Below are 19,600 nucleotides of genomic sequence, written 5' to 3'. Positions count from 1 at the left end.
TTCCCCATTTCTTTTTTTCTTCCCTCCTGTTTAAAAAATCACAACTTGTCCCGCAAAAAACAAGCCCTCATATGGCCGTGTCAATGGAAAAATGAAAAAGTTATGGCTCTTGAGACGCAACTGCAAAATTAGTTGAAATTCAATGATTAGACCATTTTAAAAAACCTGCCCTGGTGGGCACGACAGGGTGCTAGGAAACCCGCCACTCAAGGGGTTAAGCAGCCGACTTTCAAACAGGAGTGATAATCGCTGAGTGAACAGGAAGTCGTTCATAGAGGAGTGGCTGCCTGTTTACGGGGGCCGATTTTTATGCCTTCAGAATCTGAACGCCGATCGATAAGCGAACAAGTCATCGTTCGCCGTCCGCTCGCTATTCCGTAAGAGGGACTTCAGACTGTATTCACACAGGCAGGTGCATTTCAGTCACGGAAAAACTGAACGACTGCATGCGCTTTTTACATCCGTTTTTGCTGCGGTTTTTTGTGTTCCTAAACAGGCGAGAGTCATGAGGGCACAATATGGTTTTTTTCGGGTGTAAAAAAAAAAAAAAAATTTAAATGTCCCACTGAAGTCCCACTGCATAAAAAAAACAGCCTGGATTAGACGCGCTTGCGCTGAAGGGGCTGCTCTGGCGTGCTCGCACATGCGCAGAAGACCTCTGCGGCGCGAGCATGCCGGAGCCGGGCAGAAGAGGGCAGACTGTGCAAGCGCGTCTGATCCAGGCAGAAGAAGGCTTCGGTCGGCGCCATGGAGACGGGGACGCCAACACTGGAGGGGGTAAGTATATAACTTCAGTATGGCCAATATTTAATGCACGATGTATATTACAAAGTGCATTAATATGGCCATACAGAAGTGTATAGACCCACTTGCTGCCGCGGGACAACCCCTTTAAGGCTGTGGGAACGTACGTTTTTTTCATTGACTGCATCGACTGTAGGACAGAAGAAGGTAGTAGCCTATACTGCCACCATAGAAAATACCCAAACATGCACAGTCTGACTACTTTTAACCCATCGCAGGCTGTAGATCCGTGAAACGCTACATTTACATCCATTATTTGGCACAGGTGACTCTGCGCCAGTGTGGGCAGCCCCTTAGTTGCAAAGTCGGGCGTTAACCTGTGAGCTTCTGGGTGGTGATGGAGGGAGAGACCGAGGGGGGAACCACAATCATCACCGCTGCGTTCATGTAAGACAGTTTTTAGATTGTCAGCTCTTGTGCTCTCCTTAGGGGACACTGATTGAGAGTTTGAATGCGCTGGACGTTTGCTCACCTCTGGTGGGCGCTGTACTTGCTGATGAGGTCACTATGGCTGACGGCACACTGGCAGTGATTCACCTGAGCCCACCTGTCGGCAGCCACTTAGCGCCCCCACAAGCGTTGCCTTCTGCTTGTAGCCCGGCCGCTCCAGTCTTCCCAGTATTGGAGTGATTGATAAATAGCACAATTCCCCCCTGAGTCTCTGGCCTTTCGGCCCGGTAACCGGATATTTTGCGGAGGGGGGCAGAGATGTTGTCGCTTGCAGCTGTCCCTGTTCCTTCATCCCTGGCCCCTGATGATGGGAGCAGGGGGCACGGACATACTGGCACTTCGCTGTCCGGCGCTGTAATCCCGCAGGGGGTTGCGCTGTCTCCTCGGCTGCTTTGGCCTCTGGCATAGATGGACCTTATTGTGCTGACACGTGACGTCCGCCATCTTCTGCAGACCTGGTCCAGAATCTTGGATCTGAACCAGAGACCCTTGTCCTCCCCGTGTCTTCTGAAGGTCCCAGGTCACCGTCAGACACGGGAGGGGGGCGACCTGATTACAGAGGATCTCGGGAGAAACCTGACAAAGTCCCTGCTGTTGCCATCCCTTTCTGGGGTTAAGATGGCGATGAGGGGCAACGACTGGCGCAGCCCACATGCTTATGACCAGACCCCTATGCCATAGACATACATCCTCCATCTCTAGGTGCAGTGGCTGCCCTGCTGTGTGCCCGCTTATGGCGGAGGGGCGGTTGGCGCATGCTGGAGTTGCTCTGAGAGGAATCACACGTCCCTTGCAGCCTTAAGAGGGCAGACGGTAGGCACTGGGCTGCGGGGACGGAGCGTGGCGCCAGGGATTTAGGACAATTTTCCAGACTGGATTCAGTGCAAGTTCCTCAAGTTACCGTCACATAAAAAGAACAAAGAGAAGGGAAAGGCCTGACGAGACTGCGGGCAGCGCAGGATCTGCTCCCCGCCGGCTGTACCACCACATTATCTGCTCTTGTGTCATCTCTAGTGCTCATTCAAATCTCCGTCTGTGCCCTCCTGTCCGCCAGAACTCCTGCCTCTAGTGCCGCACTCATTACCTCCTGTCCCCAGGGCTTATGCCACTAGTGCCATCGCCTCTAGTCACCAGGATTTCTGCGTCTAGTGCCATCACTTTGCCCGCCAGAACTGCTGCCTCCAGTGTCCGCATCTCTCCTTGTCCCCAGGACTTTTGCCACCAGTGCCACCTCCTCCAGACACCAGGACTCCTGCTGCCAGTGCCCAGAACATCTGCACCCATCACCACCTGTGCCGTATTTTCTCCTGTCCTCAGGACTTCTGCCTTCAGTGTCACATACGGAGTGCATCATGGTCATCGCTTGTGCGGGCGCACGGCTGTGTGTAATTTAAATCACCACAATAGAAAAGAGAAACCCCCGGCACTCCCTGGACACCAGGATAAAAGCAGGATAAAAACATCGTCCAAAAACAGTTTTTTTGCTCTTACATGTTTCGAGCAGAGTTCTTATTCACAGCATATTTTCTCACACAATGACTGTTCCTTAAAAATACAGAAAAACCAGATAGAGAAGAGCGCGGCCGCAGCGGAATAAAAAAAAATGGACATGCTGCGGTCGGCGAATCGGCGGCGGCTTTGCTGCGATGGATTCGCCATCCCGTGGGGACGAGATTTATGTCATCAACATGGCTGGCTAAACCCGAGATGACAGCTCTCTCTCTCCCCCCCCACTCCCCTTTGCAACCCACCGCTCACCCCCGGCGCCCCCCGAATCTTTTCGCTCGAGTAGTCGGTTACTCGGAAAATGCGGCGCTCGAGTGCAAAAACGCCCTAAACGAATAAGTTCGCTCATCTCTAAATAAGAACTCTGCTCAAAACATGTAAGCGCAAAAAACTTTTTTCGGAAGATGTTTTTATCCTGGTATCAAATGAAAGTCCTGCTTTTATCGAGGTTTTGTAGCCCATGTTTTCCTAGGGAGCCTTCCTCTATGTTGCATCTCGTGCGGTGCGATGCAACTTCAACAGTCATCATACTGTCAAAGCCATAACCTAAGCCCTAGCTGCAGGAAAAAAAAGTATGCATCACCTTAGAAGCGCTGTCCGGCACTGGTCATCTTCATCTCTTCTTGGACGGAGATTGAAAAATCAGTGCCTCCTGGAAGCGTTGCCTCTGATTGGCTGACGATTAGCCAATCAGAGCCAGCACTGGATGAACCAATCACAGCCATTCATCGAGTGCTGGCTCTGATTGGCTACGCAGGAGCCAATCAGAGGCAATGCTTCTAGTAGGCGGGGATTTTTCAATCCCCGGCCAGAAGAGATGAAGAAGGAAGCTGTAGCGGCGCCGGACAGCCCTTGTAGGTGATGTATTCTTTGTTTTCTATTTTTCCCTGCAGCTATGGCTTATTTTCAGGGTAGGGCTTCTATTGCAAGCTCCCCAACCCCCGAAAATCCTCGCAAGTGGTGCTACAAAATTGCGGTATCGCCACGAGAAAACACAGCGATATTGCACAGACCAGGGATGCGATATCACTGCGGTGCCGTTTCCCCCATAAGAAGAAGGCCTAAGGGGACTCCGCTCTACACCTGGACTGTGAGATGACAGCAGACCCGCCCGTCCGTTGTACCGAGGATGGATCCATATTCCGTCTCTCGGCATCAGCGGGAATCACATGGGACGAATTTTCGTCATCTTTGGCGTTTTCTTTTATCGCAGTGAGACGTCTTTGTGTGTTTGTGATGATCACAGAAGGTCAAACACTAAGCTGTCCGCTGGGGGCTGCAGTCTCCCGGAGCAGCGCTCATATTATTGGTCAGCGAGGATTTGGGTTTTGCGCTGCTCGACCTGGCAAATAGGCCAAGTGCTGCTATTGAAGCTGACAGCTCCTTAGTGCAGAGCGGCGGCCGCTGTCAGGGGCGCTATCAGCACCAGAGGTGAACTTTCTGCTCCAGTAACCCCGCGCCGCGCATCAGCACTCCTGCTGTCAGCATCCGCTAACCTCTTCCTCGTTCTGCTCTCTTCCAGCTCCGTCCAGCGTCTCCATCATGCACCAGGTGAGCCGCGCCGTGGACAGCATCACCCTCTCGTGGTCACAGCCGGACCAGCCCAACGGGGTCATCCTGGACTACGAGCTTCTGTACTATGAGAAGGTGGGGACCCCTGAACGTATGGAGTGCTAGCTCTGCTGCCGACCCCCTGCACCCCTCATTCACCTCTGCATGTTTTAATTCCGTGTCATTTTGGGTCTCTGGGTGTAAATGTTCTCATTCACTGACAACAAGCAGAGTCCAGAACAAACCGATACACTGTAACAAATCCTCAGCTGTGAACAGGAGAGGTCAGCACAGGTTCCATTTGGCGACATTAGTTATAGCTTTACTTAAAGGCCTTCATTAACCCCGTAGGACTGTTAATGATTAACCCCTTGTCACCCACATAAAGTAATGATAAACACAGTTAACATTAAGAAGCCGACATTTACGGTAATGAATAACAACCTCCTGATTATCGCCGCTGCAGAACTCCGTGCGGCATCCATCCGCGTCCAGGGTTATTATGTAACCGAAGAAATATAAACACGCCTGGGTCATGTGCCGCCCCCCCTCTCCGGGATACATCGGAGGTCAGCGCTTTCTCACAGATCAGCGCTTTGACCTGCGGCAGTGATTGCGCCGGCAGCAGGTGGGAACGTCCTGAGCAGCTCTTATCTGTCGTGACCAATGTGACGTGAAGGCGTTTGATTGATGCGATGTAGATGAGCTCAACCAGCGGACGACCCGGCTCCTCTCCCAGAATAGCGCAGCGTAACCAGGAATAGAAGCATGTAGAGCAGCAGATAATGGCCGCCTCCACCAACAGCGGTACGGTCTGTTATCAGTCCATAGACGCTGGCACAACGCCTTCTATACCACGTACAGCTGCAGTGCCCCCTGCTCAGCGTCTGCTACCCTACAGTGCCCACTGCTCAGCATCTGTTGCCCCACAGTGCCCGCTGCTCAGCGTCTGCTACCCCACAGTGCCCCCTGCTCAGCGTCTGCTGCCCCACAGTGCCCCCTGCTCAGCGTCTGCTGCCCCACAGTGCCCCCTGCTCAGCGTCTGCTGCCCCACAGTGCCCCCTGCTCAGCGTCTGCTGCCCCACAGTGCCCCCTGCTCAGCGTCTGCTGCCCCACAGTGCCCCCTGCTCAGCGTCTGCTGCCCCACAGTGCCCCCTGCTCAGCATCTGCTGCCCCACAGTGCCCGCTGCTCAGCGTCTGTTGCCCCACAGTGCCCGCTGCTCAGCGTCTGCTGCTCCACAGTGCCCACTGCTCAGCGTCTGCTGCCCCACAGTGCCCGCTGCTCAGCGTCTGCTGCTCCACAGTGCCCGCTGCTCAGCGTCTGCTGCTCCACAGTGCCCGCTGCTCAGCGTCTGCTGCTCCACAGTGCCCACTGCTCAGCGTCTGCCACCCACAGTGCCTACTGCTCAGCGTCTGCTGCCCCACAGTGCCCGCTGCTCATCATCTGCCACCCACAGTGCTCACTGCTCATCATCTGCCACCCACAGTGCCCCCTGCTCAGCATCTGCTGCCCCACAGTGCCCCCTGCTCAGCATCTGCTGCCCCACAGTGCCCCCTGCTCAGCGTCTGCTGCCCCACTGTGCCCCCTGCTCAGCGTCTGCTGCCCCACAGTGCCCCCTGCTCAGCGTCTGCTGCCCCACAGTGCCCCCTGCTCAGCGTCTGCTACCCACAGTGCCCCCTGCTCAGCGTCTGCTACCCACAGGGCCCGCTGCTCAGCGTCTGCTACCCACAGTGCCCGCTACTCAGGGTGTCCGTTAGGCCACAATCACATGAGTTTATTGCAGCTGTGGTTTTGTGCCCATACTAAGGACACGTGTCCTAGCCCGATTACGAGTCTACTGACCTGAACTCCCAGTATTCTGGGGATCTATGACTCTGTGAGTTTGGGTCAGTAGACTAACGATTGGGCCAGGACACTCATGTCAAATATACACTTGTGTGAATGCTGCCTTACCCAGTGCCAGCTGCCTACAGGAATCACTAATGCTGCAGCCATGAAACGTAGGTAAGCTCTGGTATCTGTGTGGAGATGCTGGCACAACCTGTTCTTCTATACCACAGGTGAGTTACAGCAGTAACATTATCTGATGCCCACTCCTTGTAGTGCCCACAACTCGGTTCCGCTACTCACTGTGCCCACTACCAGTAGGGCTCGCTAGTGTGTCCATTTTTTAGAGCCTGCTACCCACAACTCAGAGTAGATTACTTGCTGTCAATAACTCAGTGCCCATTACGCACAGTGCCCACTACTTACCATGTCCATTACGAAGACCTGCTACTCGCAGTGCCCACTACTCACCCGCTTCTGTCATTGCCCTCTAGCTCAGTCTGTTCAAGGTCCTGATGCCAGCTATGGCTGATTTGCAATTTGTGTCTAGGGTCCCGTCCCCATTACTACTTGTCTGTCAGATCTTAGTGCCCATTTGGCAGCAGTGCCCCTTAGATGACTTCACCTCACTTGGAGGTAGGAATGTTAAGCGCTCACCTGGTGCCCTTAGGGGTTGGGCATGCACTAGCGGCTCCTGGGTTTTCTGCATGACTTCCCCAGCACCTGTTAAAATATTACTGTGAAGGGTTTCATGATGGGCAGGTGACGTTCTTATTGTCTTCCTTCTGCCGTCACGCTGCAGGCAGGAATGTGGCGGAGCCTCCAGTAAGCCTCCATGTTTGTGCATTTGCAGGATCTGACAGAACACAACTCCTCGGTGGTGAAGAGTCCGACCAACACTGTGGTTGTGTCCGGCCTGAAGGCGGGCACCATATACGTCTTTCAGGTGAGAGCGCGGACTGTGGCTGGATATGGCAGATACAGCGGCAAGATGTATTTCCAGACCATGACGGAAGGTGAGTGCTGAGCGGAATATGGATTGTGCTTGTCATTCGTATCGCCTGCGGCCGCGGATAACGGCAAACCTCTTTATTACAGCTGAGTATCAGAGCAGCTTCCAGGAAAAGCTTCCACTGATTATCGGCTCCTCGGCTGCCGGTCTGGTCTTCCTCATCGCTCTGGTTGTCATCATCATCGTCTGCAATAGGTAGAGTAGCGTATATGTCATCTGTCTGTCCAGACCCGCATCGGAAGTGGACACTCGGCACAGCTGTGGTCAACGTTCTTGGCACCCCCAAACTTTTTAAAAACTTTTCAGAAGTTTTGATCATTTGGGTCCGGGTGTTGAGACCTCCATCAAACGCCAAAACGAACGGGCAGAGGCGCTCATCTGAGCACTGTGCCCGTCCGGCTGTCATCGGCAAGCGGAGCAGTGTATAGAATTTTTATAGAGCCGTTACAACTCTGAGCAGAGCCAGAAACCGACGAGCGAGCACCGCGCTCAGACGAGCCCTGCTGCCCTTTCATTTGTATTTGGCCCAAGAATGGCTTTGGTGCTTAAAGGGGTTTTCCAGGGAGAATACTATTGATGACCTGTCCTTAGGGTGGATCATCAATAGTTGATCGGTTGAGGTCCGTCACTTGGACCCCAGCCGATCAGCTGAGCTGGCGCATGCTGTCAGCGCAGCAAATACACAGAGGTTGGAGCGGAGGCAGCGGACGTCTTTACGCCGACCTCAGTGTAGTGGCCGGCACTTGTAACTGCAGCACAGCTTGCATTCATTTCAATGAGAGCAGTGCCTGCAGTTACAAGCGCCCGCCACTACACAGAGGTCGGTGCGTAGACTTCCGCTGCTTCAGCTCCGACCTTTGTGTATGTGTGCCGCTGACAGCATGCACCCGCTCAGCTGATCGGTCAAGGTCCCAAGCGACGGACCCCAGCCGATCAACTATTGATGACCTGTCCTGAGAATAGAAAGAAGCATCGGAGTGGCAGCACCAAAGGTGCAATGCACGTGTTCTTTATTCTTCCCCAAAAGCACAGACAGATATTACGTTTCAGCTACTGCCAGTCCTTTTCAAATACAAAACCTTCACAGACACTTATATAGGCGAACACCTAAAATCATTAATAAAAGATGATGTGAAAAAGATGATAACCCATCAATACCTGTATGCCGGAATGTCATGGCGACCGGCTGCTATAAGCGGCGTCTATGTGTCTGCATCTGCGCATGCGCTGTATCCCGCGACATACTGGCGTCCTAGTCACATGACTCCGTGTCAGCTGACCTCATGCGCACTGGATCGTTCTCCATCCCGTGCGTTCCAAAGTGTAGCACATTTTTTCCTATGCTTCTTCCTGTGGATATCTTGAGGATCTCCTTGGATCAGCTCCTCTGTTTGTGGCTGTTGCATTTTTTTCCTGTCCAGCCGAATACGGCGGTAGGCCGTGCTGTCTGCACCTTCAATTTCCCCTCTGTTCTGAGAATAGGTCATCAATTGTATTCTCACTGGAAAACCCCTTTAAGGTTTTATTCTCTGTTCCTTATTCACAACGGCAAAGACAAGAGCTGTCCGAGCCAAGCAGAAATGCTACTGTCACCAAGCATACGCAGACTATCTCCAAAGACCTCAGCATTACGACACAGCATCCGTGTCAGACACCAGGATCGTCCTGCCCGTGTCAGACACCAGGGTCATTCTTTGTCTATATATATATAAAGACGAAAGCCCTCACTGACTCACTCACTTACTGACTGACTCACTGACTGACTGACTCGCCAAAAGTTCTCCAACTTCCCGATGTCGTAGAAACATGAAATTTGGCACGAGCATAGATTATCTCCAAAATAGGAAAAGTAATTGGGTCCCAACTCGATTATTCAATTCTAGCGCAAAAGAATTGGCGTCGATATTTTACGTACGTAATATAAATCTGTCACTTCCCAATGTCATAGAAACTTAAAATTTGGCCCGAGCATTGATTATGTCATAAATAGGAAAAGCTAATGGGTCCCAACACGATTATTCAATACTATGCACAAAAGAATTAGCATCCAAATTTTACGTACGGAATCTAATTATCTCACTTTCCGGTGTCATAGAAGAGTGAAATTTGGCACGAGCATTGATTATGTCATACATAGGAAAAGCTAATGGGTCCCAACTCCATTATTCAATTCTAAGTGCAAAAGAATTAGTGTCCAAATTGTATGTACGGAATCTAATTCTCTCACTTCCTGATGTCATTTTATATAAAGGAAACGTCGCATGGTTTCCTCCACGTGGTGTTTTCTGGGTAACGCAGAGAACTATGCAAAATGGTGAACATATCTTTTTCCGGTATCTAAAGTAACCACGACTTCATAAGATTTTCCATGTGAACACCAGATAAACACCAGTACCAAATTAACTCGGGCGAAGCCGGGTATATCAGCTAGTTTCTCATATATAGCGACAGGAAACCTGTTCATTCAATGTATTTGGAAATGCTTTTAAATCCTCCAATGATACAAAGTTACTCCATATCAGCTTATTTCTTATACTAAACAATAAGGGGGACAAGAAGGTTCACCACAACTGTAGCTGTACCCCACATCCCTTCCAGGCTAAGCATGTGATTCTTGTATAGATGGTAATATAGGCAGGCCTATATTACAATCTGATGGGAGTAGTAGTTGTTTGGTAGCTGGATTAACTACGGTTTGTCTTTTTTCCAGAAGACGAGGATTTGAGAGAGCAGACTCTGAATACACGGACAAACTGCAGCATTATACCAGTGGCCACAGTACGTACCGTCTGCCTTCACCAGTGCTAGGGGCTCGTTCTCTCGTTGGTTCGTTGGTTATTTGTTCCTTTTAAAGTTGTAACGTGTTCACTAAATCATAACACCCATCTGTCACCCGTGGGTCCCTGAGCGTGCGCCATCCCACCCAGCTCCTCCCTACCGTGTAGCGTGGATACCGTGGGGATGATCTGCTCTATCGGATCTGTATGGATGGAATAAGCTATGGCCAGATCTGCCATCCATTAATTATTGGTGATGGTTTCCCAACAAAATAAAGGGGAAGAGGTCGGGGGATGGGTGCACCGACCCCTACAAGGCTCATGTGCCGATCATAGTACACTCCATGGTAGATCTCCTTTGCATCGCCTGCTCACCATTGTGCAAGTTTTCTCTCAATCAACTTCATCTTATCCTCTGAGGCCTCCACTACATCTTTACGTTGTCCAGACTTTTCTCCTGTCTCCTCTGCCGTGTAATTCTGCTCTTTCAGACTCCGGCACCCTTGTCTTTTCTCTTTTCCAGCCATCCTCACTTTTCCTCTTCTTTTCCTTGTCTCCTTCACTTTCTTCAAGCCTTTTCTTCTCCTCTTGCAGCTTCCTTGCCTTCTATTATCCTCCACCCTCTTGTTAGCTTCTCCGCCTTCTTTCTCACCGTTTTCTTGTCTCCTCCACCTTCTTCCTCACATTTTCCTTGTCTCCTCCACCTTCTTCCTCACATTTTCCTTGTCTCCTCCACCTTCTTCCTCACATTTTCCTTGTCTCCTCCACCTTCTTCCTCACATTTTTCCTTGTCTCCTCCACCTTCTTCCTCACATTTTCCTTGTCTCCTCCACCTTCTTTCTCACCGTTTTCTTGTCTCCTCCACCTTCTTTCTCACCGTTTTCCTTGTCTCCACCTTCTTCCTCACATTTTCCTTGTCTCCTCCACCTTCTTCCTCACATTTTCCTTGTCTCCTCCACCTTCTTCCTCACATTTTTCCTTGTCTCCTCCACCTTCTTCCTCACATTTTTCCTTGTCTCCTCCACCTTCTTCCTCACATTTTCCTTGTCTCCTCCACCTTCTTTCTCACCGTTTTCTTGTCTCCTCCACCTTCTTCCTCACATTTTCCTTGTCTCCACCTTCTTCCTCACATTTTCCTTGTCTCCTCCACCTTCTTCCTCACATTTTTCCTTGTCTCCTCCACCTTCTTCCTCACATTTTTCCTTGTCTCCTCCACCTTCTTCCTCACATTTTCCTTGTCTCCTCCACCTTCTTTCTCACCGTTTTCTTGTCTCCTCCACCTTCTTCCTCACATTTTCCTTGTCTCCACCTTCTTCCTCACATTTTCCTTGTCTCCTCCACCTTCTTCCTCACATTTTACTTGTCTCCTCCACCTTCTTCCTCACCCTTTCTTTGTCTCCACCTTTTTCCCATCTCTTCCACCACCTACCTCACCTTCTCCTTGTCTTCTCTCTCTCCCTCATACTTTCTTTGCCATCCTCTTCTCGTCTCCTTTACGTGCTTTGTCGCCTATTCCTTGGTCTCCTCCACCTTCTTCTTTACCTTTTCTTGTTTTTTTTCCATCCTGTCCTCAACTCTTCCACCTTTTTACTTACTTTTTCCTTGGTCTCCTCTACCTTCATCCTCTCCTTTTCCTCCACCTTCTCCATCCTCTTCTCATCTCCACCTTTTCCTCATCTATTCCTTGGATGACAGAGCGGCTATCCATAAACCACATATCTGAATCAGAAGGCCAAAATCAGAATACATCACAGTATGACGGTATTAAAAACTCACTCTTATTACATTTCCATAAAATACCAAAAATAAACCCACAGGACACAAATCTATAGGAGTCCTTCTTTTTTGGGGGTGACCTAATACCCCCCAAATGCCTATCTATAAATATCATGTAGTTTAAATATAGAGCGTACGTAACTTGTATAGGTCATACCAAACTATATATGAGGTGTATCTTTAGTATAGGTCTTTATTTATAATATACCCCATGTACCAACCTATATAAAGCAATTAGGGGATATAGACTCTAATTATTTTAGGTTATGTTGAGCTATCACTATTATCATTAGTGGTTAAATTACATTTACTGTTCCTGAGTTGGCAGCCACTTCGCACCCTACAATAATTGATATCAGGGTGAGGGCAGCTAGATTCCGGCATGGGATCGCCCTTGTTAGGGCGGCTGTGCTACTTGTATATATAGGTGCTTACAGCAGGCTGCAGTATGGAGGGACCTCGGTTTCCTACCCTTGATGTTTTTGTGTTTTGGCAAATTCCAGTGGGTTTATTACTTTTTGGTATTCTTAGGGAGATCTAGTAAACGTCAGTTTTTAATGGTTACCTTTTCCTTGTTTTCCTCCACCTGTTATGCCTTTTTCTCATCTTCTCTGCTTTTTCTTTGCCTGTTCCACCTTCCTCATCTCACCCTTTATGTTTATCCCCTCGGCAAGTCTCTCAGATCTTGTTTTCCCACAACAGTGACCCCGGGAATGAAAATTTACATAGATCCTTTTACATATGAAGATCCCAATGAGGCCGTCCGCGAATTTGCCAAAGAAATTGACATTTCCTGTGTGAAAATTGAGCAGGTGATTGGAGCAGGTAAGTGCCCAATCTGGCCGTGTGTTGGGGTGGCTTCATGCAGGGAGCAGCGTGGGAGCGTCTGACACCACTTTTTCCTTTCCCGTAGGGGAGTTTGGTGAAGTTTGTAGCGGACACCTGAAGCTTCCAGGAAAGAGAGAAATGTTTGTGGCCATCAAGACTCTGAAGTCCGGATACACGGAGAAGCAGAGGAGAGACTTCCTCAGTGAGGCCAGCATCATGGGGCAGTTTGATCATCCCAATGTTATCCATCTGGAAGGAGTGGTTACCAAGAGCTCACCGGTCATGATCATTACGGAGTTCATGGAGAATGGATCCCTGGACTCCTTCCTCCGGGTAAGGGACACAATGATATAGGGTGTAGGCACCGGTCTGTAGCGCCCGGCCCCTGAGATGTGATGGATCTGTAGTGTCGGGATCCACTGCTGTATTGATGGGTCTGTAGCATCCGCCTCCACTGCTGCAGCAATACGTTTGTAGCATCCGACTCCACTGCTGCTGTGGCCACAGCTCTGTAGCTTCTCTCTGCACTGCTGCGGTGGCTATGGGATTGTATTGTCTGGCTCCACTGCATTGATGGGTCCGTAGCAAATTGTAAGTGTCCGGCTCCAATGCTGCTGTGGCGCCAGGATTGGAGCGTCCGGCTCTGCTACTGCTGTGGCACGGGATTGGAGCGTCCGGCTCTGCTAATGCTGTGGCACGGGATTGGAGCGTCCGACTCTGCTACTGCTGTGGCACGGGGATTGCAGTGTCCGGCTCTGCTACTGCTGTGGCACGGGATTGCAGCATCCGGCTCTGCTACTGCTGTGGCACGGGGATTGCAGTGTCCGGCTCTGCTACCGCTGTGGCATGGGATTGCAGCGTCCGGCTGTGCTACTGCTGTGGCACGGGGATTGCAGTGTCCGGCCCTGCTACTGCTGTGGCACGAGGATTGCAGTGTCCGGCTCTGCTACTGCTGTGGCACGGGGATTGCAGTGTCCGGCTCTGCTACTGCTGTGGCACGGGGATTGCAGTGTCCGGCTGTGCTACTGCTGTGGCACGGGGATTGCAGTGTCCGGCTCTGCTACTGCTGTGGCACGGGGATTGCAGTGTCCGGCTCTGCTACTGCTGTGGCACGGGGATTGCAGTGTCCGGCCCTGCTACTGCTGTGGCACGAGGATTGCAGTGTCCGGCTCTGCTACTGCTGTGGCATGGGATTGCAGCGTCCGGCTGTGCTACTGCTGTGGCACGGGGATTGCAGTGTCCGGCCCTGCTACTGCTGTGGCACGGGGATTGCAGTGTCCGGCCCTGCTACTGCTGTGGCAAGGGGATTGCAGCGTCCGGTTCTGCTACTGCTGTGGCACGGGGATTGCAGCGTCCGGCTCTGCTACTGCTGTGGCACGGGGATTGCAGTGTCCGGCTCTGCTACTGCTGTGGCACGGGGATTGCAGTGTCCGGCTCTGCTACTGCTGTGGCACGGGGATTGCAGTGTCCGGCCCTGCTACTGCTGTGGCACGGGGATTGCAGCGTCCGGCCCTGCTACTGCTGTGGCACGGGGATTGCAGTGTCCGGCTCTGCTACTGCTGTGGCACGGGGATTGCAGCGTCCGGCTCTGCTACTGCTGTGGCACGGGGATTGCAGTGTCCGGCTCTGCTACTGCTGTGGCACGGGGATTGCAGTGTCCGGCCCTGCTACTGCTGTGGCACGGGGATTGCAGCGTCCGGCTCTGCTACTGCTGTGGCACGGGGATTGCAGCGTCCGGCTCTGCTACTGCTGTGGCACGGGGATTGCAGTGTCCGGCTCTGCTACTGCTGTGGCAAGGGGATTGCAGCGTCCGGCTCTGCTACTGCTGTGGCACGGGGATTGCAGCGTCCGGCTCTGCTACTGCTGTGGCACGGGGATTGCAGCGTCCGGCTCTGCTACTGCTGTGGCACGGGGATTGCAGCGTCCGGCTCTGCTACTGCTGTGGCACGGGGATTGCAGCGTCCGGCTCTGCTACTGCTGTGGCACGGGGATTGCAGTGTCCGGTTCTGCTACTGCTATGGCACTGGGGTTGCAGAATCCGGCCCTGCTACTGCTGTGGCACGGGGATTGCAGTGTCCGGCTCTGCTACTGCTGTGGCACGGGGATTGCAGCGTCCGGCTCTGCTACTGCTGTGGCACGGGGATTGCAGTGTCCGGCTCTGCTACTGCTGTGGCACGGGGATTGCAGTGTCCGGCCCTGCTACTGCTGTGGCACGGGGATTGCAGCGTCCGGCTCTGCTACTGCTGTGGCACGGGGATTGCAGCGTCCGGCTCTGCTACTGCTGTGGCACGGGGATTGCAGCGTCCGGCTCTGCTACTGCTGTGGCACGGGGATTGCAGCGTCCGGCTCTGCTACTGCTGTGGCACGGGGATTGCAGCGTCCGGCTCTGCTACTGCTGTGGCACGGGGATTGCAGCGTCCGGCTCTGCTACTGCTGTGGCACGGGGATTGCAGCGTCCGGCTCTGCTACTGCTGTGGCACGGGGATTGCAGCGTCCGGCTCTGCTACTGCTGTGGCACGGGGATTGCAGTGTCCGGTTCTGCTACTGCTATGGCACTGGGGTTGCAGAATCCGGCTCTGCTACTGCTGTGGCACGGGGATTGTAGTTTCTGGCTCTGCTACTGCTGTGACGATGGAATTGTAGCATGTAGCTTCTCTACTATTGTTGATATGGATGTGTAGTGACCTGCACCACCGCTGTAACAATGGTTGTGTACCGTTCTGTGGCAATGGGTCTGTAGCATCCGGCGCCGCTGCTACGATGGGTCTGTGACTCTGCTCTCGGAGGTATGGCAATGGATCCGTGGTGTCTGTTTCTGCTGCGGTAATGCATCTGTAGCGTCCGATTCCCCTGTTGTGGAGATGCGCCTGTAGAACCTGTTCCCGCTGCGGCCGTGTGAGTGTTTTATGATAGTCACATTGGAAACATTTATGTTTTTATTCTTCACTTTGCAGCAAAATGACGGGCAGTTCACGGTCATCCAGCTGGTGGGCATGCTGAGGGGCATCGCTGCCGGCATGAAGTACTTGGCTGATATGAACTACGTCCACCGGGACTTAGCGGCTCGTAACATCCTGGTGAACAGTAACCTGGTGTGTAAAGTCTCCGACTTTGGCTTGTCTCGCTTCCTGGAAGATGATACATCAGACCCGACATACACCAGCGCCTTGGTGAGTGATGATTATGACCCCGATCACCATGAGACTCGGCTCTAATGGAGCTTATACCGCTCGTCTTAAGGTACAGACCCCATCTGCAGATCTATCCATGGAGAGGGAGGATTTCTACCTGTTTTAGGATTTCCCCAAGTTTCTGTTAAAGAGGCCGTCTTCCTCCAGGGGGTGTGAATGGGCCCCGTACGGTATAATAAATGGGGGGTCCTGTAAACACTCAGGGTCTACCATCACCATCCCGATTCCAGCAGCTCGTCCCTATTGATTAGGACACTACCCGCTCCCCGGTCTGTAATTCACGCTTCATCATTTTTGACTCCTCTTCGCAGACTTGTGACCTGCTATTCTGTCTTACAGGGAGGAAAGATTCCCATCCGGTGGACGGCCCCCGAGGCCATCCAGTATAGGAAGTTTACATCCGCCAGCGACGTCTGGAGCTACGGCATCGTCATGTGGGAAGTGATGTCTTACGGGGAGAGACCCTACTGGGATATGACGAACCAAGACGTAAGTGACGGCACAGTGGCGCCAAAGGGCGGGGGAGGGGAGGCGAGGGCTGAAACCATTTGTATACGACAGATGATTCAGAAGAGAGTCAGATGGCTTTAATCTGGACTGGACTTGGGTTAATTGCTCTTTGCTGCCTTCATTAAACGCTCCATGCCCGCTCCCTTCAGATTCTGTATCCCAGCATTGATGGACAATTAACATGGTGACCTTGAGGTGTCAGGTAGACGGCGGCGCTGAATAACAGGAACGGTCTCTGCACTTCCCGCTGAATCCCCCAGTCATCCTATTGTTCACAAATTAAGAGCAGAGGACAAATCCCTGTTACCTCGCGCCTCGCTTGGCTTGTGCTTGCCCCGCTCATGGTGGGTGATGCCGGAGGACACATGGCAGACGGTCCTTATTCATCGCAGCCCCGTGTATCTGCTGGCCTAGAGATTAGGCAAGGCTACCCCCAATACGCCTTCATACCACGTCTCCTCTTCTTATATTGCAGGTTATAAACGCTATTGAGCAGGATTACCGCCTTCCACCTCCCATGGATTGCCCCAATGCACTCCATCAACTCATGCTGGACTGTTGGCAAAAGGACAGAAACCACCGGCCCAAATTTGGCCAAATAGTCAACACCTTGGACAAGATGATCCGTAATCCCAACAGTCTGAAAGCCGTGGCACCTCTCTCGTCCGGGTATGATCTTCTGTTTACCAGGCGTGGTTCATCTTGGGGAGGTTTTTTTAGGTAGAGGGCTTTTGGCTTCACTGTGGTAGGGGGCGGGTAATGCCTGGTTATTGGTGATGGCCCTTATCTCTTGGCATTTCCCTGGCATGATGATGATGACATTACATGGGCAGCCGCCTCCGAGGCCCTTTGGGGTGCACAGGAAGTGATGCTCTATGCAGATAAATAGGAAGCCATTTAAACATTTGCTACAAATTTTGCTCACGGAGATGCGGAAGTCCCTACAGACCGCAGTAAATGGTTCATATGAGTAGATGATGACAGGAGCTCATGGGATAACATCAGCAGAAAACAGCGGGAGTGCAGCTATCACCCCGACATCTGTGCAACGTACCAGGTGCAAAACCCTCCATAGGTGACGGGATAGCATGTAACGCTCCCACCCATCAGCTGTCCAATCGGGGTCCTTCTAGTATATGGTTGATGAGAGACCCATGGCATAAGAGCCCCGCCGTTCTGTAAGGGAGGGTGCAGCAATAAACTGAAATAACATGTTTCTTTGGCTTGGGGTGCTTTTACACGGGTGGAATTATTCCATATGAACGTTTCCGAATTTGACATCTAAATGCGGATTTCTACTTGGAATTGCCGGCAGAATTCGGTCCTTTTCACTCCACATCAAAATCTGAGTTTGCAATGCAGATTTTGGAGCTGAATATTCTGCAAGAAAGCAAATTCTGCAACGTTCTTGTGGAATAACTCTGCCCGTAAGGACCTGAGGACGCAGATATGTGCTGACCCCTCGGCTGTGGTCTTCTTGCTCATCCGGACTCTTGTCTTACAGAGTGACTCTCCCTCTCCTGGACCGCACAGTCCCTGATTACACCAGCTTCAACACCGTGGACGAGTGGCTGGATGCCATCAAGATGGGTCAATACAAGGAGAGTTTTGCCAATGCCGGATTCACGTCCTTCGATGTGGTGTCACAAATGATCATGGAGTAAGTAATGACAGGGCTGAGTGGGGTGTCTGATTTGGGGCCTTGACCTGTGAGATTCCCAGCTGGCACTTCTATGCATGAAGTCGCGGCGTCCTATGTAACAGCGCCATACGGTGCTGCACGTCCTGCTGAAGAATGCCATGGGATCCAGCCAGCCTGACTCCATTGTGTGCAATGAACCAATATTTACTTTCCCCTTGTGAGGGATGAGCCCTGCAGGCGAACAAACAGGCAGCTGAGCCGGGGCCTCTTGTATCTTCTGTGGATTGTGTGATGAGCATCTCCAGACCTGTCGGATGAAGAATTCCTCCGGGATTAAGGAGACGCCTCTCGGTGTAAAGAGAGAGTCAACGGACACAGGTCACAGCAAAATCCTCTGGCAGGAGCCGGTAGAGGAGGACCAGGCAAGGCTGTCAGTCGTTCTGGTGGGTGGGACTGGCTGCGGGCTCATTAGCAGAACATACGGCTATATGTGAAGCTGCCCGGCCGCCTCCACTACACAGAGCAGCGGGTGACCCCGGGGCGGGCGCTTATCAAAAGTAAAGGATTCTGCAGAAGTTTAGACTTTAGGCTTCCCCCCCCCCCTTTGACTTTAGTGAAAACTCTGATCCCCGGATCTGGTACCTGTGACCACAACCAATCGTAGCAGAAACAGAAAATAATGTATGTATTTACAGGCGTCACATCTTGACCTCTATAGGCGTGACTTTATAATCTGTCCCAGTGCCCGATTTAGTTTGGATGGCACCCTGTGTAGAATGTTTTTGGCTGCTCTCACATCATAAAAATCAAGGCAGTCTGTATTTCGATAGCAGCATACTGACAGCAGAACAGCTCAGTGATTAGATAGATACAATACCAGAACCAAGCTCATAAACATAAATGTGGCACCAGAGCCAAGTTCAGTCCATAAATGCAGCCCCAAAACCATATACAATAGCAGAACCAATCTTATAACATGGATACAGCACCAGAACCAAGCTCAGTACATAAACCCAGTAGGAAAACTGAGCAAGTTTGTTGCTGATGGGCTAACAGCGGCAGCTCCGAACATCAGAGAGGAGGAAACCGAGCCAAAAAGGGGATGATTCACGCAGCTCCACAAAATGCTGCCACACGGAGGAGGATGATCATCTGTCTGGACGGACCTAAGGAGACGATCGTTCCCAGCCTACGTCCTCCTGTGTGACTGCACGGGTTGCACATACAATGCATTTGGAAACGCTCCACACCCGGACACTTACTTTACATTTTGTTTTGTTGCAGTCTTGTGCAAATTTGAAAACAAATCCATTTTTTCCCCTTCGTTCTGCACTCAATACCCAATAGTGACAAAGTGACAACAGAATGGGAGAAATCTTCATGATTTTATAAAAATGAAAAAGTAGCATTTTGCTTTGCCATAAGTATTCACACCCTCTGGTAGGACACTTCATCTTTAGCTCTGGGGTCCCCCATTTCTCTTGGTCATCTCTGAGATGTTTCTACACCTTGATTGGAGTCACCTGTGGTAAATTCAGTAGAATGGCCATAAACGGCTGCCCTGTCTATAAAAGGTCTCACAGCTCACAATGCATATCAGAGCCAATCCACGAGGAGGAAAGTACTGCCTGTAGAGGCACAGATACGGCGAAGGCTACAAAAACATTTCTGCTGCACTGAAAGTTACCTATAGCCCAGCGACCTCCATAATTCTTGCATGGAAGA

At 51.6% G+C, this 19,600-nt stretch overlaps 1 protein-coding gene across 4 annotated transcripts in view; it reads left to right on the top strand.

Moving 5' to 3' along the window:
- EPHB2 (EPH receptor B2) overlaps positions 1–19,600 on the top strand; it is a 127,501-nt gene that overhangs the window by 104,744 nt on the left and 3,157 nt on the right. Inside the window, exons 6-15 of one of the 4 annotated variants that reach the window (XM_066606214.1) lie at positions 4,283–4,407; positions 6,993–7,155; positions 7,238–7,346; positions 9,862–9,977; positions 12,407–12,529; positions 12,618–12,865; positions 15,487–15,702; positions 16,063–16,212; positions 16,709–16,902; positions 17,738–17,893. In XM_066606214.1, the coding sequence (XP_066462311.1) occupies positions 4,283–4,407; positions 6,993–7,155; positions 7,238–7,346; positions 9,862–9,977; positions 12,407–12,529; positions 12,618–12,865; positions 15,487–15,702; positions 16,063–16,212; positions 16,709–16,902; positions 17,738–17,893 (1,600 nt within the window). The remainder of the gene's footprint in view (positions 1–4,282; positions 4,408–6,992; positions 7,156–7,237; positions 7,347–9,861; positions 9,978–12,406; positions 12,530–12,617; positions 12,866–15,486; positions 15,703–16,062; positions 16,213–16,708; positions 16,903–17,737; positions 17,894–19,600) is intronic. The other 3 variants (XM_066606217.1, XM_066606215.1, XM_066606216.1) reach the window with 3 other exon arrangements.

Source organism: Eleutherodactylus coqui, chromosome 6 (assembly GCF_035609145.1).
Source record: "Eleutherodactylus coqui strain aEleCoq1 chromosome 6, aEleCoq1.hap1, whole genome shotgun sequence".
In the NCBI taxonomy this organism is placed as follows: domain Eukaryota; kingdom Metazoa; phylum Chordata; class Amphibia; order Anura; family Eleutherodactylidae; genus Eleutherodactylus; species Eleutherodactylus coqui.
Note: the sequence above shows the minus strand (reverse complement) of the source record. Positions and strands in the feature narration are given on the sequence as shown.